The sequence below is a fragment of the Dermacentor variabilis genome, chromosome 3, assembly GCF_050947875.1.
Source record: "Dermacentor variabilis isolate Ectoservices chromosome 3, ASM5094787v1, whole genome shotgun sequence".
Lineage (NCBI taxonomy): Eukaryota > Metazoa > Arthropoda > Arachnida > Ixodida > Ixodidae > Dermacentor > Dermacentor variabilis.
In genome coordinates this window covers 163,447,119-163,474,966 of record NC_134570.1, presented here as the reverse complement: position 1 = coordinate 163,474,966, position 27,848 = coordinate 163,447,119, and the positions used below count along the sequence as shown (strand labels likewise).

General features: G+C 47.5%; 4 protein-coding genes across 4 annotated transcripts; all 4 read right to left on the bottom strand.

The window, feature by feature from the left end:
- Nucleotide 1: 1 nt before the first annotated feature.
- On the bottom strand, nt 2-7,842 carry LOC142576486 (uncharacterized). The gene is made up of 2 exons (XM_075686629.1): nt 7,774-7,842; nt 2-1,552 (listed from the first exon to the last, which is right to left on the bottom strand). The coding sequence occupies exons 1-2, from the start codon at nt 7,781-7,783 to the stop codon at nt 411-413; spliced, it is 1,152 nt and encodes a 383-aa protein (XP_075542744.1). The 5' UTR covers nt 7,784-7,842; the 3' UTR covers nt 2-410.
- LOC142576485 (uncharacterized) lies at nt 2,765-7,253 on the bottom strand. The gene is made up of 3 exons (XM_075686627.1): nt 6,928-7,253; nt 6,027-6,120; nt 2,765-5,832 (listed from the first exon to the last, which is right to left on the bottom strand). The coding sequence occupies exons 1-3, from the start codon at nt 7,078-7,080 to the stop codon at nt 3,419-3,421; spliced, it is 2,661 nt and encodes an 886-aa protein (XP_075542742.1). The 5' UTR covers nt 7,081-7,253; the 3' UTR covers nt 2,765-3,418.
- Nucleotides 7,843-8,371: 529 nt separating the features above from the next.
- Nucleotides 8,372-8,990, bottom strand: LOC142574300 (uncharacterized). Its single transcript, XM_075683418.1, has 2 exons — nt 8,775-8,990; nt 8,372-8,613 (listed from the first exon to the last, which is right to left on the bottom strand). The coding sequence occupies exons 1-2, from the start codon at nt 8,857-8,859 to the stop codon at nt 8,390-8,392; spliced, it is 309 nt and encodes a 102-aa protein (XP_075539533.1). The 5' UTR covers nt 8,860-8,990; the 3' UTR covers nt 8,372-8,389.
- Nucleotides 8,991-25,935: 16,945 nt separating this feature from the next.
- On the bottom strand, nt 25,936-26,625 carry LOC142574881 (uncharacterized). Its single transcript, XM_075683879.1, has one exon. It carries the CDS (start codon nt 26,623-26,625, stop codon nt 25,936-25,938), a length of 690 nt encoding a protein of 229 aa, XP_075539994.1.
- Between the last annotated feature and the right edge of the window lie 1,223 nt (nt 26,626-27,848).

Here is a 27,848-nt window from a genome sequence, read left to right as displayed (position 1 = left end):
GACGTTGTGTAGTGGTCTCCTACTACACCAGGCTTCAAAAATCTACTGTGGAACAGCACTTTGTTGTCCAAAGGTAACCTTGAGACGAGGTACTTTGTGCAGGATATATAGAAAGCTCTGGTCTTGACATAGAAAGCCTTTTTCTGAGTTGGTGTCCAAAGCTCCATTTCTTTCTCAGTATCTAGGCCAAGCTCAGGTTTCACTTTCCAGTTAGCTTGCGATTCAACTTGAACATTCTTCAAATGGAAACCAGTTACATCTACAAACGACTCCTGCCGCAAAAATCTGCCCATCAGCTGTTTGACCACAGCAACTATTTCATCATAAAATAAATGAAGAAGAGGCTCTTTGCTCTGAAACAAGGTTTGAAACTTGTCAAAGAGCTGGGCGGCATTCTGAACAAAAAGGAGTCATGCTCGGAGCGTGTTGTCAGAAAATGCAGATGCGAGGCGATTGTGCCTTATAGATGAGGATTTTCTTGGTTCTGCAGCCTTGGAAAAGAAAGACTTCAAAGCATCATACAGCTTAAGCACACGCTGTATACTTGGTAATAGTGTCAGCCACCTGCTGCTTACGTGCCGCAGGAACTCCAGCTGTGGCAATCCAAGTTTCTGTTGGAGATCCTTGATGTCCGCATGTCTTGTGGCATATCTGAAGTACTGATGGATATCAGTGACAATACATTCAATCTCAGAGCAGAAAGTGTTGAGACCAGTGGCAAATGCGTTATGCATTTTATGAAGACTGCACTCCCCAATGTCAATCATGTTGGGGCTAAGTTCTGCTTTTATTTTACCCTTCAAGCTCTTCATAACATTTGGCCCATCAGAGAAGAAGCAGAGCATGTTATTTTTTGGAAGTTCGTTAAGTGCATCTTCAACACAGGAGAAGAGCTCATCTGCAGTGGCATGCCCCATGTGAAATGACTGAAGGTGCTCTACAACGACATCTTGTGCATTAACAGAGAAATACCGGATGAGCACATCCAGCTGCTGCACCTTCATCTCGGGCACTGGGGTCTCGTCGATCATTACGGTATAGAATACCTCAGGCTTTGCAAGTTCTTCAAGCACTTTGGCTTTAAAGTATGGTCCTAAGCCATCAGATATGATGTAAGATACTTTCTTGCGGCCACATTGGAAGGCTTTTGCTATCTGTGAATCAGGGAACATATTGGGGTATGTTGCTGTTGCCACACCTCCCAAAGTGTATGGGAGTGAGTTGGATACCACAGAAAGAGCAAAAACTGTTTCAGCTCTTGTAACATTTCCTTGCAGGGACAGTGACACTGCATTCTTCGTGAAATCTAGGGTGCTTTGGATGGTTAGGACCCCGTCTTTGTTCTGATGTTTTTTTGCATTTTCGATGTGCTTAAGAGACGTTGCATGGCGCATTATTGCTGAGCTTCCATGTTGCGCGCAGTGCACTGTAACATTACAAAGCACACAAAAGCCATCACTGTCTTTTGCACTTGGCCGACACCAGAGGGATATGAGGTCCCCATTGCCATCCTTTTTGGTCAGGACGTCTGCGTTGAATTTGGTGCATCGTTCTGAAAAAGAGTAAAAAAAAGTTGCTCCTGGAACTGTGGTCTACGAAAGAATTTTCAGGCACTTGAGTTCCACAACTATACTAGGATCATGAATAAATATTTATGTCTAAAATGTGTTTGTAGAATACTTTGCAGCGGTTTTTTTTTTCTCGAAAGTTTAGACTGCACACGAGACAGCTAAATACTGCCCAGGGGCGTATTCTCAACATTCCATTTTCTATGTCGGATCCATTTGGTCCTCTGGCACAGGTTGGGTGACGAAGCCGCAGCTTACAAGCATTTGTGGATAGCAACTGGACCGCTGGCTCCTGTGGAGCGAGTGGTCAAATGCCACAAGATCAAATGGATCCAAAATGACCAGTGGAATGTTAAGAGAATACAGCTCCAGCTCACGTGCGGCCTTACACCACCCGGCATGTAAAAGTACAGTAAAATCTAGCCAATTCAGCCTTCAAGGAAATAGCAACCATGTTAAAATTATCTGAAAGTCCAAATTATCGAATGGCCCTAAAAAAACTGATGAAAACAGTTTGCATCACAGCAGTTTTATAAAATGAACACCTGGAATATTGTTGCAGTAAATTTGAGATGGAAACAAAGTGACCGCGACAATTTTTTGCAGTTTGGTCAAGTTTTTTTGCTTTTCGCACACTGTCGGGAACGTCGTACAACTGCTCCAGAATCATAAGCGCCTCCGCGGCTCTTTTCGCAGTGTGATAGCCGTGGTGCCTATTCACAAATGGCCCCATCACGATTTGAGGATGCTTCACCGCATGAACTCTGACGGCAGGTTCACATGGAAGCGACTGAGCGATTAAGCGGCGCGTCGCAGCGAAAATTTCGAACTTGTTGGAACCTCGTCGCTCATCGCAGCGGCTCAAAACAGGCTTTCCCGCTGCGGCGCCAGGATTCGCTAGCATTTTCGGTGGCATGTGAAACGTCCTCAAAACCCGGCGGTTTAACATACTCGAAGAGCGGAGAAAGCACGTGGACGCAAGAGAGAGATGCGTAGACGTTAGAACGCCGTGACCTGGCCATCCCAAAGTAAACATACAAAATAAAACTACACGACCCGTGACGCGCAATGTCCGAAACGGAGCGACTGGCCGATGCGCACGCCCGGTGGCAGCGGAGGGATGGCTTGAATGATGCAAAACTGAAAATATGCAGCTGATTTATACTTCGGCAGTGGTGGACTACCGATAGTAGGGTGCCTCGATGCGCGCGCCCCCGCTTAGGGTGAGGACATCTGCGTCGTCTGCTACGGCGGCCGCCATTCTCGTTCCCACTGCATGCTCGTTCTCGCGGAGAACGGACTCCTCCGCTTTCCGGCTCCCTATCTCACGCTCGGCAGCGACTGGGGCTAACCCCCTTTCTCCCGCGCTGTTATGCGGAGGGCGTTAAAAGGCTGAATGGGCATTTTTCTTCGTGAACGGAGGCGCGGTAAACAGGATTGCATGGGAAACCTCACTGATGTCCCAATGCAAGTGAGTGAATTTGATCGGTAAGAAAATTCAGCCGACGCGGTCAATGCAACAACGTCTTGGTTCTGCACGCTTTGAAGAAACAGCATCAGCAACGGTAATAAAATATAAAGTCCCCTTTTCGTCTGGTAACAGCCAGATGAATACAAAAGCTGTTACCCAAGCAAACATGAAATCATTTATTCAGTGCTTATGAAAACACACAAAGTTAGAGATTTGTGTTTAATGGGAACGTGAACACTGAACATTATTGCACTTTTTAAAAGTCGACATTTATGTTAAATAGACCGTAATTGATAAAATAGTTGTGATCACTATATATATAGATGCAGACTTCAGACTTTGAAGGAAAAGGCTCGCAGAACTGCAGATTCCAGCTTGCTTACGCAAGGCTGACCCCTGCACAAGTCTTGCTTCCGTGGCCACTAGGATGAGTGCTCGGAATTTGTCGGAGATGAATTCGGAGCCTCACTCTGGCATATGCAGCAGTCAGCATTTTGCTTATTCGTTCTTTGTGAGCCATGCATGTGTTCACTGAGGGTTTGTCTATGCCTTCGAGATAGGCTATCAGAGAACGAAGTGGCGACTTCATGGTGAAAAATTTGCCTGTGCACCATGAGTTGACAGCGGTGAAATGTTCCTCGTAGTTTTTTAAAGTTTTCATGACATCAGCGCTTGGATATACGAGGTTTTGCCCATCCCTGACGTATTCCTTGAGTGCAGTCAGGGAAGCATACTGATCGTCAGGCTTGCCAAGGAGAGCAGCCTTGCACTGCGGACAAGTTATAGATTTCAAAATTCCTTTCAAAATAAAACCGCCAAGGTAAAACAAGATGCGGCACTCGGTTGACGTGAGCTCTTCAATGAACAGAATTTCCGTGTCGTTGATTTCATCGACTTCGCTTTCTGCACATTCCTTCTTGCTATGTGCAAGCAGATCGACAAGGTATTCGCGGTCGTCAAGTTCGTAGCTTGTTGATCTCGGAGTGTGAAGAAAGTGGCTGACGCTGACGAGTCGGAGTGCACACTTCAAGTCATACGCAGTGGGCACTGGCTTCATGAGCCGCACCACAGAAAAAAGGTTTTCTAGGCAGTCTTGCAACAGCCTGCTCGTGAGGAGGAATTCATACCCTTCACTGCCAAGAAGCACTTCTTGAAGGCGAAGGACAGCCGTTGTCGCAATTAGGACCCCTGCTTGCGATGGCTTCCACTGAGATCCAGTGCCCATTTTCAGTTCTCTGATGGTGTCTGTTGCCGTGCGTAGTGTGTCCAAGGCGGCATGATATTTAGTAATGTTCCTGCGGCTTAGCGCCATGGTGGGATGACGCGATGACATGAGGGCATACCACCTAGAAACGAGGTCCATAAACCACGCTGTTGTTTCGGCCTCTGGCTCAATCACTCCTTCTTTTATTAGGAACCGAATAGCTGGTGGGGCTTCACGGAAGAGCTGGACAGCGACTCCTACTTTCATTTTGGTGAAGTGCCCACAACTAATGTGGGTTTCTGACAAATTTGGTGCTACCTTAAGTTCGTTGGCTGCGTCATAATCCAAGACGGCCTGTACATGCTCCAATTTCACCTTCGAGGCCGTCAGTCCGTTCCTGCTTACTGTAGTATCACTGAGTGTGAAAACTTTTGAGCTTAGAAGCTGTCCTTTCAGGTTCTTAAGGACATGTGCCGGGTCCGAGATGAAAAAAAGTTCCTTCCCTTTTAAGGTTGGGTGAGGTATTGAGCACGAAGTTGTCGAATGGCGGTGGCTCGAAAAGCCAAATTCTCTCCACATAGCGCGGTTTGCTGCACCCATGTCACATGTGATAACACGGACTCTTAGAGAAATCTGGCTGCATATCTGCACTATTTCCAGGACATATGCCTTGAGTACAGAGCCGTCCACGTGCCTACCAGTGAATTCATAGGCTATCACTTGCTTCCATCTCTGGTTTACCCCACCTAGCATAAACACCAAAGCATGATTGGCTGGCTCTTCAGGCTTTGAGGGCAACGTCGTTCCTCCCAGAAGCACGTCTTCGCCACGGTCGAGTTCAAATCCGGGTGCTATCTCCATTTCATCTAAAAAGAGAACGCGGTCTTTCTCCACGTCCTCCATTCCCTCTGCTTTCGACCTCATGACGTCGATCACTTCATGCAGGATACCTGGCAGAAACTTCAGGCCCTGAATTCTTCTTGCTAACGTTCTGCTGGATGGAAGAGGGTAGCCAATCTTTCTGAGTGTTTCATACCCGGTGGTTCCACAAGCAAATTTAATTTTTAGACCTTGCTTTACTGTTTGCGCTGACCACGAATTACCATGATTGTTGTTCCGAGAAAGAGCACGAATTTGGTCTTCATTTAAAAACTTCGTATTTCGTGAGAAATTAGTTGCCTCTTTCTGCAGCTTGCGTACCTGCATCTGTAGTTTTTTGACAGTGTTCTTAGATTCGTTATGATGTTGTCTAAGCTTATTATTGGCTGCTGTGAGATCTGCAATCTTCTTCCTAAGCTCAGCTGCCTCAGAATCGAGGGGTTGGGTCGCAGTAACTATTGCAGTTTCTTGAAGCCGTGCATCCCTGGGGGTCGAAGTAAGTTGCCCATTAGCATTGTTGGTTTCCGTAGCCGCCAATCTCTCATTTATCTCCCCGTCTGACGAAGAATCAGCGGGAGAAAATTCCTGCGTAGTTGAGGGAAGAACGTTTCTCACTTCTCGTGAAGAATTGTGTGCGGCTGCGTCGTCACTGAATAATGCAGGCACGTGTGCATTTCGTTCCCTTGGTGGCCTTCGCTCTTTAGGAAGTTCTGGAAACAGATAAATAAGAAAAAATGCCCATTACATATATTTAAGATTGTGTTAACTAAAAGCAGAATAGAAGGCGCGCCAGAAAATTTAATATGTATGCGCATGAATCGTTTCCTCACATAACTTTTTCAAATGTAGATAATGAGCCGATAAGCAACGTGGTAACAAATACCAGGGTCAGGAGGCATCTCACCTTTGAATGGGAACACCGTTGGTACAGCATTAGGCTTGAGCTTCTTCCACCCATCCGCGCGGTTCTGTTCGAAGCTGCTGGCTTCGAAATGAGCCTGCAGATGAATTTGATATTGAAATTAGCGGCGCATTTCCGGCTCGATAATGAAAACAATGAAGGCAGCACGCAAGAGAACACAGTAGTCCAAATATCAGTCGAATTACTCGAATGAGAGCCTCAATCTGCACATAACATATCCTGTCTATCTCATTCACTGACTTAATCCGCCATCGCAGAACGAAGCGTCGGGTTAACAGGCCAAAGAACAAATTAGTCGAAATATCAGGCGAATTACTCGAATGAGCGCCTCAATCTGCACATAACAACGATCTCTGTTAATCTCATTTACTGACATAATGCGGCGTCGTAGGACGAAGCGTCCGGTTAATAGGCAGCGGAAGCTACCCAACGCCGCACACATGTCAAAAACAACTTCAGAAATCGTGAGTGAATTAATCAAAATTGGTTCCTGGACCATCCATTTGCACAGTAATTGCCACAGCTTATGTGCCCTTGCTTGTCCTCATGCTCTGTGCCTTGATGCAATGTTTGGGCCCAGACCGCAATTCGCTGGCAAGCGCCTAGTAAAGGCAATTACCTTTGAATGAAAAGAAGCGGCGAAAGCACGCGTGGTACGTATTCCCCAGCGGACACGTGTCGTGCAATTTCGGATGCGAACAAGCAAGCGGCAGACAATGGCCTGTACCGCGCTGTAGTGAAACTCATTTACTTTGTTTTAGTGTTTCACGCAGCTTTTTTAAGCCGAGCAAGAAGAATATTGAACGACACTTAGCTGCCCAAACGCAACAAAATACAAATAAATCGCAACAAAAACAGCACTGAACCAACATGTGGCACTTACGCTGCAGACACACGAGGAGTTCGTCGGTTGCCACTTGTCACGCTTGACTCGCACCAGCCACAGAAGCCGCCTTTTTGGGTCCCTTGGAAAATGGAACATCCTCCAACCATTTCTCGAATGGTTGGAGCACTGAGGAACACAACATCCAGGCATTCTACGCCGATGAAAGCCGCGCGAACGCAGCAGCGTTTCGAGGACGCCCGCACAGCAGCGCGGCGAAGTCGACGCGGGCAACGCAATGGCGGAGGGAGCGCGCGAAAACAGGTTTAGGCGGCGCCGGCTGGTTCAAAGGGTGACCTCACCCTAAGCGGGGGCGCGCGCATCGAGGCACCCTAACCGATAGACGTCGCGCCTGCCATAGCACACGCGCCTGAGGTGTGCGGGCATCACTGTTCCCTACACAGGTTCGGTGAGGTCTATTAGGTCAATCACTGACGTCGCGGGTGGTACCTCGAAGCGGCCCCGCCATAATTAACCAGTGCGAACCTTCTCATGTGCGAACTAGCGAGCGTCCGACACCATAGGCTTTGGGACCGCGCTGCTATTTCGAATTATATGAGAAAACGGGGGTCAAATAATCGAGAATTTAGTATGCTCGACAACCTGACCTGATGACAAGCGAGGACCAACAAATACAAGTGGCACTAGCTTGTTTCCTACTGCATACCATATATCACGAAAAATCAAACAATGGCGCCACATTTTCGTCCACTGCAGCTACAAGGCATGACCACCCAGCTTCGCTTTTAGACAATCCTGTCTGCGCTGCCCTCAAGGCTGAGCATTTAAGTTACATAACTGCTATAATGTAGCATTTTCTAGATTCGGTAGCTTCAATATACTTACTTTTGCTCATGTCCAGGCTTGCAGGCGACCAGCATCCAACGGCAGCAGCTTACAAACACAACACTAGAGTGACCTAGAATTTGAGAGTGCCCGGAACGAGGTTCCAAAAGTGAAGCCAAACGACCGTAACGCCGCTGGGGGCGCTGCGATCGGTAGCACTCACGCGGCCTGGTGCAGAGGTAGAATGTCTGCTTCCCACGCAAAAGACCTGGGTTCGAATCTCAGCAAGGCGTAGTATTTTTCTCTTTTTTTTTAATACCTCATGCGTTGATGTTTATATTATCTATACGGCTGCTTAATTCTTGCTTCCGTTGCCATCTAATGCAACAAAGAGCCAACCATAACATGCAGGAATAATAACAAAATAATTTTTTTATTTTTTATTTTTTTTTTACATTCAGGTTGCTCAACATGTGCCTTTTGAACTGTAACGAGCAGGTGCACAAGCAAGTCGCGATTCGCTAGCCACCAAAATCCGAGGTAAACAGGGAAACAGCATGAAGATGCAAGACAAGAAACAGTAGAGGTAAATGCGACATTGCCGTAAAAAAATTGCAACAGCACTTACTCGGGCAATATATGCAACAGCAATCCTACGAAGGATGAAGAAGAAACTTTAATAGAGAATGGTCCGGCAGTTTTTGTCAGGTGGCGGCTCGAAGTCCTTGAACTCGAGCGGCACCTTCGGCTTGCCGGATGGCCCAGAGCTGCGGTCTGCCAACTCTGAACTTTTGAGAGTCGTCTCCCAGCGGCGGCAACGCCGATGGAGAAGGTCCCCGGCGGCCCTCGAAGCCGGGGCGGCGCCGGGAAGAAGCGAGCTCGAGGCTTCCCGCACTCTGGCTGCAGCGACAAGAGTTTAGAACACGTTTAAACGTTTTTACCATAAGAGAAAAAAGTTCTGCCATACTGAAAGCCAACATGTGCCCCATTCACAACAGCAAATTCAACAAACAAGAGCACTGAAAAACGTAACAGGAGCTACATAAGACCACACTACCAACCATAAACGCGCTGCAAGGCATAAGGAAACGAGCTGCTCCAGCGTTGCGTCCAAGTGTCGCTCGTGATCGCAAGTTCGAACACCATCCGATTCTTCCAGCGCAACTAGAACAACATTCTAGCACACAATACAGTAAGAAACCGTAAAATTGTGTCTTAGCTAAGCTGAAAAGCTGAAGCAGCTCCAGCAGCGCGCGCAAAACTATAAACCGGAACACGTCATACTTGTTTAAACAACGTCATCATAATTCTGACGTCACTTCCGTGCGTGGCAGCAGCGTTTTAGTATGGCATTTCGCTACTACCACGTGCGTGTCAGCAGCTTACGCCTAAAAATTTTTTAACGTTGAACGATAATTACTGCAGCGCCACCTCACGGGAATGGACAAAACTATCTCAAATAAAACATAGCCTCCGAGACCCGTACGCATACACAAGCCTGCCGACGCCGGCTCGACGGGCTCCGCTTGCTTCGCTGGCTGTGCTACCCGAAGCCATCGACGCAAAAGGGAGAAACGGGCTGTAGTAGCCGACGTTCGGTGACCGCGAAACGGCGCAGGTTCGAATACCACTAAAGAAGCGATATTGTGCCTGTGCTTTCATTCTTGCCAACTGTAAACAAAACTGTGGACATGGTAGTTTTCATGAGCAAAGTGCATGTAAATGAGATCTATACGTAGAGCTAGGTTTAATTAAATAACAAGAGAAGACTACATTTCTTGAACAACCTTCTTTATTGGCGTAATACTTTGTCTTTTCAAAATATTTACCGGAGTGCATGCTTCTTGCATACCATCAGCGATGGGAGACTTCTCTTGGGGTGCATTCAGTGTATGTACGTATGAGAACGCGCGTTGACGCAGCATATGAAGTGGCTGTTGAAAGCACTGCGGTGGATGCAAGAATGAGCGCTCTAAGCAGAGAGACCGGAAACTTCAGCATATCAAGAGACAGGCATGGATGAAGAAGATAAGCAAGCGGATAACAGGCTGGAAATGTTTCGCCGGTGCTTGATGTGTTGCCAAAGGTCAATATATAGTTGATTCGTGTCCCCGCGCACAGGCGCGCGTGTGGTTGAGAGCGTGTCCCAAAGAGAATGAATTAGCGCAGTCTGAATGGAAAGAAATCGCGATCAAATGAATGGAAAGCTGGCGCGCAACTAGAAACACTGCCGACGGAGCTCAAGGAAACAGACATTTGCTTTATCTGCATTTGCATCAGACTTGTACGTAACTAGTTACACTTGAGTAATTAATTGTAGTAATTAATTATAATCAATGAAATTTCTGGTAAATTTGTAATTTCATGATTACTTTGTATATACTTAGTAAATCTCACTGTAAATTAATAATCAATAGTAAAGAGTCATTTTACTGACAAGACAAGCTAGCTCTGACATGTGAAGCGACATTGAGAATTAGCCTGAGCAAATTTGCCGGGAAATGCAGTAGAATTCAGACCTAGAGCGTGCGCATCTGCCTCTCGGATGTGAATGTTCAGGTACGGAAACCCGGGAGCTCATGAAGTATTTGTTTCCTCATCTGAACACTCTACCAGATGACGGCCAACGAATTCAACCGATGTTGGTGAGCGACGATCGAACACTTGTATAGGATATGTCGCCTAATTAAATTATACCCGGAAATCACATAAGGGCGAGTTTTGTCAACGTTTCTTTGGGCTAACCAGGCGCGTCTTTTCTAAGGCACATCAGCAATGAAGCGCTACCATTCATTGATTGGAATCTAGATGCTGGATCCAGTATAACGATCAATCTTGTGCGTAAGTTATCCCTTCATTACAACTTTACCGCCCTGCCTTCCCGTGCGCACATCGAATGAGTTTTCAACGTCGCTGTACATGCCTTCACTACAAAAACAAGAAACGATGACCGGCGAAATTTTCGAAAATCAATATTGCTAGTGAAGTTACCCAATGTGTGTCAATGAGCCGCAGAGGACGCACTGAAACTGGCAAGCCAGCTGGTCGGTTTGTTTAGTATATAATAAAAGTTCGAAGGGAAGTAGTGTAGAGGCAATCAATTGTGACACGTGTGCTCATTTATCCTTATCTCGGAGACTGCATTTCACCCGCTAACAAATTAATGTCGCTCAGCGTTAGACGCGCCTGCGCGAAGTCGAACTTACACGAATGTTAGCGTGGATTCTATCTGCTGTGCGTGTTCTCGCCAAGCCTTGTATAAGCAGACTGCATGCGCGACACGAATTGTGTAGCAGTTTTTGGAAGGCACGTGGACACCAGCAATTACGGCCGTAATTTTCGACGCGTCATATGTAAAAGCCGACGCGCTTGACTCGCAGATTAGATTTCGATGATCGCCGAATGTGCTCACCGCTGTCTTTGTGCTTTGAGTGCCACTTGTTTTGCTGGGCACAGGTTCGCCCAATAAAGCATTAATGTTTTGATGTCAGGATTTTTGAGTATATGTTATTATACGTCGTCACGACAACGCGACATTATTTTGAGTAATTCCTCAATAACTTTTGTGGGGCCGTAATTGGTAACCGCGATCAATACCATTTTCGAATGAAGTAATTGTGATCGATGAATTTTCTTCTGGGATGTGTGCAAGTCTGATTTGCATACTGCATGAATTAATGATATAGAGCCAGGGCTGGCTCAATTATGAGCACCTGCTCTGCTTTCTCTCTTGCGCAGATCTACGCCTAGACGGTCGTGCACGGTTCAAGGCTTTGACGTAGAAGCGCAACCTCGTTAGCAGATAGAAACCCATGATCCGCTCAGTCAGCTGAACGCAGTGGTCTTCACACCCCACTAGCTTGACTTTGTTGCCTTTTAGAATTTCCACCAAATCAAGAATACTGTTGTAGTGCACGCGGCGTGTGCTAAAACAGTCTGTGAACGTGTCCTCCAAAAAGGCTATAAATTCAAACAAACTTGACGACGGGTACAAAAGGCCACCGTAATCGCACTGCAGGGTGAGCTCGGCGACGGTGCTGCCTGCGTCTTCTTGAGAAACGAGCAAGTGCCTTTCACAAGCGGTACACTTCACTGGCAAGACGCATTTTCGTGCCACATACCCGCCGATGTAGTGCACCAGCCTGCGGTCACTCCTGGCTGAGATATAAGCTGCATGGTCGTTCTCGTCTTCTAACAAATCGTTGAGCAGTTCTTCGTTGCCTACAAATGGAATGCTTGCAAGTTCATGTGCGATGCTCGGCTTCTGAGGCGAGGATCGAGGGCGCATTTTGGGAGACAAGAGAGCTTGAACCGTGTTGGGCCCTACATTGCCCTTGTCTGGCGAGCGCACAAGGTTGGAGAAGCTGATGCAGGACATTGTGTCTAGGAACTGCTGCGGTGCAGGGTGGTCATTATTGCCGCTGCACTGCCGCACTATACCAAAAGTGCTCTCCAGCGGGTCTTGGTTGAGCCTGGAAGTCATAAGGTATTTGTAACCTATTTTCAAAGTCAGGTACTCTAACAGCAGCAGTGCGCTTTTGATCGTGACCCGTAAACCTGCTGCTGTTGACTGACTCATGAAGCCCCGTGTTCCTTTCGTGTGTGTCTCCCACTCAGTCACGTACGCAAGGAAGGCAGATAGGCAGTCGACGGCGGTTGAGTTCATCCGTGACGCACTTCTGGGGTGCCGAGACGACATAATGGTAATGATACTGTGGACCATCCTGCATATATAAAAGAGAAAGAAAATATTAAAAAAAGATGCATCGCGTTATTGTCCTTCTTTTAATTTGTGCCGTTACTACGCGTGGTCTAATTTTCTAAAATAACGCACAATGCATAGATACTGCCTGCAATGCGCGGAACCACGTGTTTCATTCCATTATTTAGTTTCACGACCATCTCGTATAATTTCGTTCTAGAAAAATACATACACCGTAATTTGTACACAGATGATCAAAGGCGCGGAAAGTTGCAAAATTGCCACAAAATAAACCCAGCAACTATAAAATGAGACAGAATGTGTGTAAACAAAATTGCCCTTTCACTCGATGAACGCGATGCTTCTGGACACGCCGCTCTACTTTCGAAACTGCGTATATTCAGGCGTGCTAACAAGCGCAGCCAGCTCGTTCCCGGGCAATGCGGGAGGGGAACGAAAGGTCTTGGCGATGAGGTGTCCGCGGTGCCTACCATAACACTGCGCAGTTCTAATGGTTAGATTCAGCCGGCTGAAGTGTCCAAGTGGAAGCACTGCAGGGTGACGTACTGAATAAAATGCCTTAGCGACCGCCTGCACTTGCCTGTCGTCCCTTATGACAACAAGCAGGGCTCTGTAAAGTGATACACGTCGAGACCTTACAGACTTGTTAATTGCGATATGTGCGCTACACTCACACTACAGCATACGCTCGTCCGAGCGCCTTGTGTAAAAACCCAGCTCGGCGCCATCTACACGATTCCGTTGGTTTCCTATCTTAGCTATCACCTCGTTCGCTTTGCCCTTGTGGCCACCTCTAATACTGGGCAAACTCACTCAAAAAACCGCAGCGTTGGCTCTATGCAACTGCCCGTTCCTTGCTCCACATCTTGCTGGAAAAAACGCAGGCCACGGATTACTTGGGGACCGAACAGCTGGTAGGCGTACGTGACGCGCATTTTCTCGAAGTTGTTTGGGTTCAGGTGGGCCTCGCGTATCCCATGCATCACGCGAAGTGTCACGGCGCTTCCATCCATGGCGTAGACATTTTTGACGGTGTCTAAGGATACCTGAAACGAAAAAAAAAAGTATATTGCTTGATTAATGTTGCCCTGTATTGACGAAAAGTGCATAGCCAAGCGATAAAGTGACAAAAATAGCAAGATTCATTTGAGTACTTGTGCGCCATTTGTTTTGTCAGAGGCCATTTCATGACATATGTGAGTTATGTATGCTTTTAATTTTTTGAGTGGACTCTTCGGGACACTTGAAACACTAAATGAGGGGCACAAGCGGCAATTTTCAACTAAATTAAGTTTACTTCAAGACGCTGTTACGGTGTTACGTAGAAAACGTACCAGGCCATCAGGAGTCTCGAAGTCGTGACAGAGCAGGTTGTTGCGCAGACACTTCACCAAGTGTGGAAAGTCTGAAAGGAAATGGAGGTAGCGACTAGCGTCTTTCGGATGCCTCATTCTGCACTTAGTAGAGGCTGAAGTCGCTCCAATTCCCAGCACTTTCCACATCTTGCGGTTCCACGTGGCACCGTCGCACGTCACGAAGTCAACGAAAAGGCCTGCATCTTCTGCGAGTAATACGGCCTCGACCAGCAGCTTTGCAAGCAACTCGCCTTTCACGTTTCCCCCCGCAGGGGCGTCTGCGCAAGCAGGCGTTTGGTGTGTTGCGACACCACGGACCCGAGCACACGAGGGTTGGACCCTCCCGCGTGTAGCCGTGCGCGGCTTAGCCGTGTCCGGGGAAAGGGGGATCCTGGGGGTTGAGCCGATGCCGGGTGTTCGGACCTTTAAGGCCCCCCGGCGGCGGCAACACGCCTCTTTGGCCTCTGCTTCACGTAGACGGCACCCCCGGACTGACCCACCCGGGGGAAATCGGTAGTCGCCTTTTCCTGTCTCTCTCTTCTCAAACCTTCGTCTTTATCTCTCACTTTACATCTTTCCTGTCTTCTTCTCTCTTCCATTTACTTCCTTTCTCCACGGCGGCAAGGGTTAACCTTGTGTGGATATCCTACCTTGGGTACACCATATTGGGTTATAGTGATGGCGTACGGCTGGCGTCGTGCAGGCTTGTACACAAGCTCTGCCGCGTCCCCTCGTTGGGCTCCGTGGTGGGCGGTCGGCGCTGTTGCCGAATCTTATATATTCTCATGGAAACTCCCTTCCCCAAACTTCCTGATCGCCCTCCGAAACGAGGGCGCACCGAAGATGTTTTTCAGTTTTTCGGACACCAAATCCAGAATTTTCCCCGGTTCCACGTCATTCACTCTGAAAAGCCAAACAAAGCAGTGCGAAACATATCACCATTCCTTGTCTCAAAGTCCTTGACTGATGTTTTTGGACCAGGTTACAAGGTGTCCAGGATGGCAAGCGGTGACCTCCTCTTGGAGCTCCGCGACCAGAAGCAATATGAGCAACTACAGAAACTAGTGTCATTCGGGGAGACCCACATAACAGTAACGCCACACCGTACAATGAACACCACCCGCGGTGTTGTTTCCGATGATGATCTGCTTGAGCTGACTGAGGCGGAGCTCCTGGAGGGCTTCAGTGAGCAAAATGTTATCAATGTTAGAAGAATAAAGATAAGGCGAGATGGTAAAGAGATTCAAACGAAGCACTTAATAATCACCTTTGGTTCAAGTGTCCTGCCCGAGTCAATCGAGGCCGGGTACATCAAGCTTCGCGTTAGGCCGTACGTGCCCAACCCACTCCGCTGTTTCAAGTGCCAGCGCTTCGGCCACAGTTCGCAGAGTTGCCGAGGCCGCCAAACTTGTGCTAAATGTAGTGCCCAAGAACACACCACTGAAACGTGTGAGAACGCTCCCCACTGTGTAAACTGTGATGGGGAGCACGCCGCGTACTCGCGGTCCTGGCCCTCCTGGAAGAAGGAAAAAGAAATAGTAACGATCAATGTGAAAGAGAATATATCGTTCAAAGAGGCACGAAGGCGGGTAGCATACCTGCCAAAGAAAACCTTTGCCGAAGTGGCGCGTCAGGGGGCAGCGTCACAACGGCCTCCGGCGGCTGTCCGACCCTCAATCAGTGAGTCGGCAGCTAAGCCATCTGCCCCCGCGGCGGTTGCAGCTAGCGCTGCTCCGTCAACCGAGGAGAGGGGACCACCGACCCCGAAGGTGGGCGCCGCCGAGGCTGCCTCAACCTCCCCGGCCCCTTCCAGCGCTGGCAACAGCCGGCGCAGCCAAATCGCTCAGGGAGCCCCATCGACCTCCTGGCTGGTGGGCGCAGGGGTCTCGCCTTCCGAGGTGAGACTCTCTCGAAAAACTTCTCGCTCTCAAGAGCGCGTGTGCGGCGCCTCAAAAGAGGCAATGGACACAACACCTATCCCCACGGCGCTCCAAGCGCCTAAGGAGCGGCGAGGCTCCCTCGAACGCTCCAAAAAAGGCAGAACCCCGGTTACTGGGCCTCGCAAGAGCTCTCTAATCTAAGGCATCACTTCCGTTTCCGTAAACACAGCACCAATTCCCTTTAAACATGGATACACAAGTCATACAATGGAATGTCAGAGGTCTTCTGAGAAACCTTGATGATGTACAAGAACTCATCCACCAACACAATCCAAAAGTGCTGTGTTTACAGGAAACACACCTAAAATCAAAACACACAAACTTTCTCCGACAGTATTTAACTTTTCGCAAAGATCGCCATGATGGTGTCACATCATCAGGCGGCGTTGCCATTGTCATCCATAAAAGCATAGCGTGTCAACCTTTACAGCTACAAACGCCTCTTGAAGCAGTGGCGGTTCGAGCTGTTCTTCTAAACAAACTTATCACTATTAGCTCTCTTTACATCCCCCCACATCACAAATTAACGAAACATGAATTCCAATCCTTTATAGATCAATTGCCAGAACCTTATGTTGTTCTGGGTGATTTCAATGCACACAGCAGCTTGTGGGGAGACTCTCGTATCGATGCGCGAGGTCGTCTCGTTGAACAATTTCTTTTTTTGTCCGATGCGTGTCTGCTGAATAAGAAAGAACCCACTTATTACTGTCTTGCAAACCATACCTTTTCTTCGATTGATCTGAGCATAGTTTCTCCTTCTATTCTGCCTGAACTTGAATGGGAAGTTACAAAGAACCCTTACGGAAGCGATCACTTCCCCATACTACTACGAACACCTCAAGAAAACGAATATCCACCACAGGCACCTCGGTGGAAGATGGAGACAGCTGATTGGGACAAATTTCGAACTCTTACTGGTATCTCATGGCATGACATCTCCTCGTTAGAAATTGATGCTGCTGTGGAGTATTTTACAGCCTTTATAATAGATGCCGCATCTAAATGCATATTACAAGTAAATGGCCTGTCGTGCAAACGGCGTGTCCCGTGGTGGACCGACGATTGTAGGATCGCACGTAAAAAACAGAACAAAGCGTGGGGTTTGCTACGCGCTTCTCCCACTGCAGAAAATCTTATCAACTTTAAAAAAGTAAAATCCGAAGGCAGGCGAACCCGCCGACAGGCCAGAAGAGAAAGCTGGCAGAAGTTTTTATCGGGTATCAACTCGTACACAGATGAGGCCAAAGTCTGGAGCAGGGTTATTAGGATAACAGGGCGACAAGCACAATCACTCCCTCTGGTAAACACACAAGGTGATACCCTTCAAGATCAGGCAGACTCACTTGGGGAGCACTTTGAGAGCATCTCGAGCTCAACCCATTATTCTCAGTCCTTTCTCAAATATAAACAAACCGAAGAATGTAAGCCAATAATTAGAAAATCAAGACAGAATGAACCCTATAACCGGCCTTTCAGTATTGCCGAGTTGAGAGCTGCCTTGAATACATGCCAAAGCACTGCACCGGGACCTGACAGAGTCATGTATGACATGATCAGAAACTTACATACTGACACGCAATTTACACTACTTACACTTTTCAACACTCTGTGGGCTGCGGGATACCTCCCATCTACATTGAAAGAGGCGATTGTGGTTCCTGTCCTGAAGCAGGGAAAAGACCCCTCCTTGGCAGCAAGTTATCGTCCGATAGCTCTTACCAATTGTCTGTGTAAGCTCTTTGAAAAAATGATTAATCGCAGACTCGTACATTTCCTTGAACTCAACAATATACTCGATCTCTATCAGTGTGGCTTCAGACAAGGGCCCCCGCAGGGGCGTCTGCGTAAGCAGGCGTTTGGTGTGTTGCGACACCACGGACCCGAGCACACGAGGGTTGGACCCTCCCGCGTGTAGCCGTGCGCGGCTTAGCCGTGTCTGGGGAAAAGGGGATCCTGGGGGTTGAGCTGAAGCTGGGTGTTTGGACCTTTAAGGCCCCCCGGCGGAGGCAACACACCTCTTCGGCCTCGGCTTCACATAGACGGCACCCCCGGACTGACCCACCCGGGGGAAATCGGCAGTCGCCTTTTCCTGTCCTCCTCTCCAATCTTCGTCTTTCTCTCTCGCCTTTTTTATCTTTCCTGTCTTCTCATCACTTCTCCTCACTTCCTAGTTTCCTGGCGGCAAGGGTTAACCTTGTGTAGCTAGCCAGCCTTGGTTATGCTGTATTTGGTTATAGCAGCGATGTACGGCTGGCGTTGGCAGGGTTTCTCCAGCAGGAACTTCTGTCACGTCCCCCTGTTGGGCTCCATGGTGGGTGGTCGGCATCGCGGCCGAAAACCCAACTGTACCTATGGAAAACGCGTTTCCTAAGCTACCTGATCGCCCTCAGAAACGAGGGCGCACCGAAGAAGTATTTCAGTTTTTCGGACGCCAAGTCCACAATTTTCCTCGTTTTCATGTGATCCACACAGAAAAACCAGCTAAACAAGTCCGAACAATCTCCCCGTTCCTTGTATCTAAGACCCTTACCGAAGTTTTTGGCCCAGGTTATAAGGCGTCGAGGATGGCCAGCGGTGACCTCCTCTTGGAGCTCCGTGATCAGAAACAATTTGAGAAACTGCCTAAACTAGTATCATTTGGAGAGACCCAAGTAGTAGTAACCCCGCACCGCACGATGAATACCACCCGCGGCGTTGTCTCGGACGATGATTTGCTGGAGCTCACTGAGGCTGAACTCTTGGAGGGCTTCAGCGAACAAAATGTAATAAATGTCAAAAGAATCAAGATAAGGCGCGAGGGTAAAGAAATTGCGACCAAGCACCTAATCCTCACCTTCAATTCAAGTGTCCTGCCCGAATCAATCGAGGCCGGGTACATCAAGCTCCGTGTCAGGCCGTATGTACCGAATCCCCTAAGATGTTTCAAATGCCAGCGTTTCGGCCACAGCTCGCAGAGCTGCCGGGGCCGCCAAACATGTGCGAAATGCAGTGCCCTTGAACACGCCACTGAAGCTTGTAAGAACTCTCTCCACTGTGTGAACTGTGACGGGGATCACGCCGCGTACTCGCGGTCGTGCCCCTCCTGGAAGAAGGAAAAAGAAATTGTAACCATAAAAGTAAAAGAGAATATATCGTTCAAAGAGGCACGAAGGCGGGTAGCAAACCCGCCAAGGAAAAGCTTTGCCGATGTGGCGCGTCAGGGGGCAGCGCCACCCACAAGCAGTGAGTCGGCAGTTACGCCATCTGCCCCCATGGTGGTCGCAGCTAGCGCTGCCCCACCACCAGAGCAGAAGGGACCATCAACCCCGAAGGTGGGCGCAGCCGAGGCTGCCCCAACCTCCCCGGCCTCTTCCAGCGCTAGCAACAGCCGGCGCAGCCAAATCCCTCAGGGAGCCCCATCGACCTCCGGGCTGGTGGGCACAGGGGTCTTGCCCCCCAAGGCGGTACCTTCCCTGGTAACTTCTCGCTCACAAGAGCACGTGTCCGGCGCCTCACAAGAGGCAATGGACACTACACCTATCCCCACGGCGCGCCAAGCGCCTAAGGAGCGGCGAGGCTCCCTCGAACGCTCCAGAAAGGGCAGAACTCCCGTTACAGGGCCTCGAAAGAGCCCTGTAACCTAAAGCATCACCTCCATTTCCATACACACAGCACATATTTACTTTCAATATGGATACACAAATTATTCAATGGAACGTCAGAGGTCTGCTTAGGAACCTTGATGACGTGCAAGAGTTCATTCAAAAACACAATCCAAAAGTGCTGTGTCTACAGGAAACACACTTAAAACCAAAACACACAAATTTTCTTCGACAGCACATAACTTTCCGCAAAGATCGCGATGATGCTATGGCATCATCTGGCGGTGTTGCCATTGTAATTCAAAAAAGCATAGCGTGTCAATGTTTACAGCTACGAACGGCCCTCGAAGCAGTAGCGGTTCGAGTTGTCCTACTGAACAAACTCATCACTATTTGTTCGATTTACGTACCCCCGCATTACCAACTAAACAAACATGAATTTCAGTCCTTGATAGATCAATTGCCAGAACCTTATCTTGTTCTTGGCGATTTCAATGCACACAGCAGCTTGTGGGGAGACTCTCGTATTGATGCGCGAGGTCGTCTCGTTGAGCAGTTCCTTTTTTCTTCTGGAGCGTGCCTTCTCAATAAGAAAGAACCCACATATTACTCTCTTGCAAACAGAACCTTTTCGTCAATAGATCTTAGTATAGTCTCCGCGTCTATACTGCCCGAACTCGAATGGGAAGTTACGAGCAATCCTTACGGGAGCGATCACTTCCCCGTACTGCTAAGAACATCTAAAGAAAATGAATTTCCTCCACAAGCTCCTAGGTGGAAGATACATACAGCCGACTGGGAGAAATTTCGAACTCTTACTAACATCTCGCTGGCTGATATGTCTTCTTTAGAAATCGATGCAGCTGTGGCGTACTTTACAGCCTTCATCATAGATGCCGCAACTAAATGTATATCACAAGTAAATGGATTGGCAGGCAAACGGCGTGTCCCCTGGTGGAACGACGATTGTAGGATCGCTCGTAAGAAACAAAATAAAGCGTGGGGGTTGCTACGCGCCTCCCCCACTGCGGAGAATCTTATCAATTTTAAAAAAGCAAAATCCCAAGGCAGGCGAACCCGCCGACAGGCCAGAAGAGAGAGCTGGCAGAACTTTTTAACAGGTATCAACTCGTATACAGATGAGGCCAAGGTCTGGAACAGGGTTAGTAGAATAAGAGGGCGACAAACATACTCCCTCCCTTTAGTAAACACACAAGGCGAAACCCTGCAAGACCAGGCAGATTCACTTGGGGAGCACTTTGAGCGTGTGTCAAGCTCAATCAATTATTCCCAGTCCTTTCTTAAACGTAAAGAAATAATAGAACGTAAGCCAATCATACGAAAATCCAGGCAGAATGAACCGTATAACCGGCCTTTCGGTATTGCCGAGTTGAGAGCTGCCTTGAACACGTGTAAAAGCACTGCACCGGGACCAGACAGAGTCATGTATGACATGATCAGACACCTACATACTGACGCACAAGTTACACTTCTTACACTATACAATACTATTTGGGCTTCGGGATACCTCCCATCCACATGGAAAGAAGCGATTGTGGTTCCTGTCCTAAAGCAGGGAAAAGACCCTTCCTTGGCGGCTAGTTACCGTCCGATAGCTCTAACTAATTGTCTGTGTAAGCTTCTTGAAAAAATGATAAATCGCAGACTTATACATTTCCTTGAGCTCAACAATATACTCGATCCTTATCAGTGTGGATTCCGAGACGGCCGGTCCACAACCGATCACCTTGTGCGCATGGAAGGAAATATCCGCGATGCCTTTATACATAAACAGTTTTTTCTATCGATATTCCTCGATATGGAGAAGGCATATGACACGGCATGGCGTTACGGGATCTTGCGAGACCTGTCGGAAATTGGCATCCGTGGAAATATGCTGAACACAATTGAAAGCTATTTGTCAAATCGTACCTTCCGAGTAAAAGTCGGCAATGAACTCTCACGTCCCTTTACGCAGGAAACTGGTGTACCCCAGGGAGGCGTGCTCAGCTGCACTCTCTTTATCGTCAAGATGAACACGCTAAGTGCTTCACTACCACCTGCCATTTTTTATTCCGTATACGTAGATGATATACAAATAGGCTTCAAATCCTGCAACCTCACAGTATGCGAAAGACAGGTACAGCAGGGCTTGAACAAGGTTTCCAAGTGGGCAGACGAAAACGGATTTAAGGTCAACCCCCACAAAAGTTCTTGTGTTCTCTTCACAAGAAAGAGAGGCCTGGTCCCAGATCCTTGTGTAGAACTGGGCGGACACCAAATTCCTGTCAGCAAAGAACACAAATTCCTTGGTGTTATTCTTGACTCTAGGCTCACATTCATTCCTCACATAAAACATCTTAAAGAAAAATGTCTAAAAACAATGAACCTACTTAAAATCCTATCCCACACAACATGGGGTAGCGACAGGAAGTGCCTGTTAAATCTTTACAGGAGCCTAGTTCGGTCGCGAATAGACTATGGAGCCGCAGTTTATCACTCTGCCGCACCGAGCGCACTTAAGATGTTAGACCCCGTTCACCATCTGGGAATCCGTCTGGCCACTGGCGCATTTAGAACAAGCCCTGTTGAAAGTTTGTATGTTGAGTCCGATGAGTGGTCACTCCATTTTCGGAGAACTTACATCAGCTTCAACTATTTTCTCAAAGTGCGCTCTAATAAGGAACATCCGTGTTTCACAACCGTTAACGACTTGACATGTGAAACACTTTTTCATAACAGACCCTCTATGAGACTTCCTTTCTCACTGCGTGCAAGAGAACTTAGCACGGAAATGGATGTCCCAGTTCTCGACCAGCGCCTAATGCCTCCAGCTAAGATAGTACCACCCTGGGAGTGGCAGCTGATAGAGTGTGACACATCCTTTGTACAGGTCACTAAACATGCGTCAGAGACACATGTCAAAATGCACTTCTTGGAGCTCCAGTACAAGTACTCGTGCACAGAGTTTTATACAGACGCTTCTAAGTCGCATGCCGGGGTGTCCTACGCAGCCATTGGGCCATCCTTCTCGGAATCCGGTGTACTGCACCCTGAAACAAGCATATTTACGGCTGAGGCCCATGCACTATTGTCGGCTGTGAAACATATCAGAAAATCAAATATTCAAAAAACAATTTTATTTACAGACTCCTTAAGCGTCGTAAAAGCCTTGAAGTCACACTGTAAACACAGAAACCCCGTAATTACTGAGCTCTATTCCGTCCTCTGTAGAGCGTATATGTCTAACCAGCATGTCATTATATGCTGGGTGCCTGGACATAGGGGCATCGAGGGTAACGTTCTAGCAGACCAGATGGCCACATCAATTTCATTGCATACAGTCAGCCCTACTGCTTCGGTCCCTGTCACGGATCTGAAGCCTTTTTTAAGAAGGAAACTGCGAAACCACTGGCAACGTAAGTGGGACGCAGAAGTAAATAACAAACTGCACGTGATAAAGCCACAGTTAGGTTCTTGGCCCTCCGTAACAAAATCACGGCGAACAGATGTCCTATTCTGTCGCCTCAGAATAGGACACACATTTGGCACACACAACTTCTTACTCACTGAAAATGATCCTCCAACCTGCGGTAGATGCGGGGAGAGGCTGACCGTCCTCCACGTCCTCCTAGAGTGTCGGGCAGCCGAATCTGAAAGAAGAAAACATTTTTCCCTAGCATACCGGCAGCACATCCCCCTACATCCCGTAATGCTACTCGGCCCAGAACCTTTATTTGACACCAACACAGTACTAAATTTCCTGAAAGATGTCGTCCTGCATGTTTTTAGCCCTACATGTTCGTAGCGGGTCCTCTCTTCAGAGGATGCCGCTGCGATATCTCTTTAGTATAGCACATGCCTCTAGGCCCTTGTCTTTCAAGGGCTCTGGCGAGGCAGCAGTGCTCCAAGTAATTTTAACATCCTACATATTTTTGATTTTGCATCATTCTTGTACGATGGATTTTAATGTTCTTAGTAATCGTCATTAGTCATCGCCATAATTTTATAGCACGTAGATTTTACGCACTTTACAGCGACAATTTTTAGGCCACTTTACAGCCAAGTCACATCTCCATAATACATCGATAACACTACCATTTGTCATGGCGCTCTTTGGCCAAACCTGGCCCTTGCGCCATTAAACACTACATATCATCATCAGACAAGGGCGGTCAACAACCGATCACCTTGTGCGCATTGAAGGAAATATCCGCGATGCATTTATACATAAACAGTATTTCCTATCGATATTCCTTGACATGGAAAAAGCTTATGACACGGCATGGCGTTACGGGATTTTGCGAGACCTGTCGGAAATGGGCATCCGTGGAAATATGCTGAACATAATCGAAAGCTATCTGTCAAATCGTACCTTCCGTGTAAAAGTCGGTAATGCACTGTCACGTCCTTTTACGCAGGAAACTGGTGTACCCCAGGGAGGCGTACTTAGCTGCACTCTCTTTATCGTTAAGATGAATACACTTCGTTCTTCACTGCCCCCAGCCATTTTTTATTCCGTATACGTAGACGATATACAGATAGGCTTCAAATCCTGCAACCTTACAGTATGTGAAAGACAGGTACAGCAGGGCTTAAACAAGGTGTCCAAGTGGGCAGACCAAAATGGATTTAAAATTAACCCGCACAAAAGTTCTTGTGTTCTCTTCACAAGAAAGAGAGGCCTGGTACCTGATCCCTGTGTAGAACTGGGTGGACAACAAATTCCTGTTAACAAAGAACACAAATTTCTAGGTGTTATCCTTGACTCCAGGCTTACCTTCATTTCACACATAAGAAGTCTGAAAGCAAAATGTCTAAAAACCATGAACTTACTTAAAGTCCTATCCCACACTACATGGGGTAGCGACAGGAGGTGCCTGTTGAATCTTTACAGGAGCCTAGTTAGATCACGGCTAGATTATAGTGCTGTAGTATATCACTCTGCTGCACCGAGTGCGCTAAAAATGTTAGACCCCGTTCATCATCTGGGCATCCGCCTCGCCACTGGCGCATTTAGAACAAGCCCCGTCGAAAGTCTATATGCAGAGTCAGACGAGTGGTCACTACATATTCAGAGAACATACATTAGCTTCACCTACTTTCTTAAAGTGCGCTCTAATAAGGAACATCCGTGTTTCACGACAGTAAACGACTTAACGTGTGAAACACTCTTCCGTAACAGACCCTCCATGAGACTTCCTTTGTCGCTGCGTGTAAGAGAACTTAGTAAAGAAATGGATGTCCCAATACTCGAACATCGCCTAATGGCTCCTGCTAATCTATTACCGCCCTGGGAGTGGCAGATGATAGAATGTGACACATCCTTTGTAGAGGTCTCGAAGCACGCTCCTGAGCTTGAAATTGCTATGCATTTCCGAGAGCTTCAATCGAAGTACTCCTGCTACGAGTTTTACACAGACGCGTCCAAATCCCATGCTGGTGTATCCTACGCTGCTGTTGGCCACTCTCTTTCTGAATCTGACATGTTGAACCCCCTAACAAGTATCTTCACTGCAGAAGCCTATGCAGTACTGTCTGCAGTAAAACACATCAAGACACTGAAACTTGACAGAGCAATAATATTCACAGACTCGTTAAGTCTTGTAAAAGCACTAATTTCTTTACAAAAGCATACAAATCCTGTCTTCAATGAACTCTACACACACTTATGTAACATCTACTCATTACACAGACATGTTGTAATATGCTGGGTTCCTGGCCATAGAGGAATCGAGGGAAATGTGCTTGCTGACGAGATGGCCAAATCAGTGGCATCGCAGGGTAGCCGTTCTGCTGCAGTCCCTGTCACAGACATGAAGCCTTTCCTCAGAAACAAACTGCGAAGCCACTGGCAACGCTTGTGGGACGCAGAAACGAGCAATAAGCTTCACGTAATTAAGCCTAAGTTAGGTTTATGGCAGCCAACAACGAAAACACGAAGAACAGACGTCCTTTTCACTAGACTGAGAATAGGACACACATTTGGCACTCATAATTTTCTTTTGACTGGTAACGAGCCTGCAACCTGTGGTAGATGTGGCGACCGGCTGACCGTCCTCCATGTCTTCCTGGAGTGCCGGGAAGCCGAAAAAGACAGGAGAAAACATTTTCCTTTTGCATACAGCCATCACGTCCCTCTGCATCCGGCCATGTTCCTTGGGGTAGAACCGCTTTTTGGTACCAAAGCAGTCCTCGCTTTCTTGAAAGATGTTGTACTACATGTTACAAGCCCATTCATTTCTTAGCGCATTCTCTTTCCAGAGGATATCGCTAGGATAGATTCTCTGTATAGCACATGCCTCTAGGCCCTTGCGTTTCAAGGGTCCCGGTGAGGCACTAGTGCTCTAGACAATATTATACATCTAGACAATCACATATTTTATATATTGCATCATCCTTTCTCAATCCATTTTAATGTTCACAGTACTCGCCAATAGTCATTCCCATAACTTTATTACTCGTACATTTTATGGAATTTACATCAACACTTTTAGGCCCCTTTACAGCCACAGCGCATTAAGACCATAAACCCATCAGGCACTGCGAACTCATTAATCATTAGCATGGCGCTCTTTGGCCACATCTGGCCCTTGCGCCATTAAACATCAAATATTCATTCATTTCACGTTTACATGTGTTGCGAACACTGCAAGAACCTGCGTCCACTTGCCTGTGAATGGCGCAAACATAATTACCATGCCGTGGTCGCATGGCTCATATTTTTCTCTTGGCGGTGTAAACCGGCCCAGGTCTACCAAACCTTCAATTGTGGCTGCAGATGTGACTGACAAGTGCTCCGACAATTTCAGTTCGTCGACTAGAAGGCCTCCGTGCCTCTTAAAGGAGTCCATCCCTCTGGTTTGTTCTTTCAGGGCCCTGAGGACTCTTGTGCAAAAACCGAAGCCTGTCTTATACGAGCTTAAATATTTCCTTAAAGTATCTTCACTAGGTAAAACTAGAATTTTGTTCTTCCTCATGTAGTTGTACAGCTTTGGGCTCTTCATCTTCATGAGCAGACACTCTAGAATCCAATCCTGTGTGAATTCCATGCCCCGGGTGCTTTTTCGCTTGGAAGCACGGAAAAAATGGAGTGCTGCTTCTCTTTGCTTTTGAGGCATGCCTTCAATGCTTTCTTCAAACGTGGCTTGCTTCACCCCTTTACACTGTTTCGTCATCGCCTGCGGCTTTTCTTTCAGGTTCGATAGTCTAGTTTTTAGTCGCCGGTGCTGCTGTCTCAAGTTCTTCTGTTGGCGGTAGCGACTGCGTTTTGTAGCGCCGGAACGGCTCAGCTCATACTTCCTCCTCATGATGGACAGCCTTCCTTTGGCACACGGTCGGCATTTTCCACCTGCAAATAATTACCAGTAATGAACCTTAGTATACCTTATTGTCATTAACAGAATATTTTCAACCCGCCGTTGTTGCTCAGTAGCTATGGTACGTGTTGGGCTGCTGAGCACGAGGTCGCGGCATCGAATCCCAGCCACGGCGGCCGCATTTCAATGGGGGCGAAATGCGAAAGCGCCCGTGTACTTAGACGTAGGTGCAAGTTAAAGAACCCCAGGTGGTCGAAATTTACGGAGTCCTCCACTACGGCGTGCCTCGTAATCAGAAAGTGGTTTTGGCGCGTACAACCCCATAATTTTTTTAAAATAATATTTTCCTCCGCAATTCCTGCTTATTTGTGTGTTAAAACATTAACGTTAAGACAAAGTCGCACATTCCTCATGGCTGCTGATTGCACAACCTACTTGGACTAGACAACGCACGCGTAGTTTCTCGCTTTCTGGACAACGTACGCACGTACAAGTGTGTGCGTGACTGGCTATAATTTATCGCTTTAATGGAATATGTATATAGTGTATTATTTTGCTCAAGCATCCAATATTCATGCGTGTGGCCCGACACTTTCTACTCCTGTGGAAAACCATGCAGAACAAAGTAATGCAAATAAAAGCACACATTAATAATGCTGTAAGTTTCGCTATGTTTGCGCTTCCGGTTGCTCAACCACATATATTTTATCGAAGTATGCGCGCACTCCTTTATTTAGAGACCCTTGTCCATCTGACTCGTATGCAATCGGCTCACCTTTGTCAGGTACCGTGCACTGGCAGCTTGTACTGTAGAAGACTTCTCCATGGCACCTGAGATCGAGACCTGAGGCTGTAATCCTGACATGGCTTTCAGCAAGCTCATTCTTCCCTATGGCGCCTCGGCAAACTGACATTGCATCAACTTTCTTTATATGTTCTTCCGCATCTGCCAGGGAAAGACCTTTCCTTTCATCGTAAAGAATGCCGTTAATGTGTGTCCGGCAGAGCAGTGTGTCTTCCTCATACGTCAGGAATACAACTCGTTCATGATATATTTCTGCTGGTGGTGCCAGTCTAGAGGTCACGTAGAACACACCACCAACGTTCGGGAACTGAAGAACTGTCCATCTGGATGTTGAAGGCGTCATCAGAGACAGGAGGGTCGGCGTGTTTTTTTGGTCATTGCTGTCTACACAGTCTATCTCCAGATTACC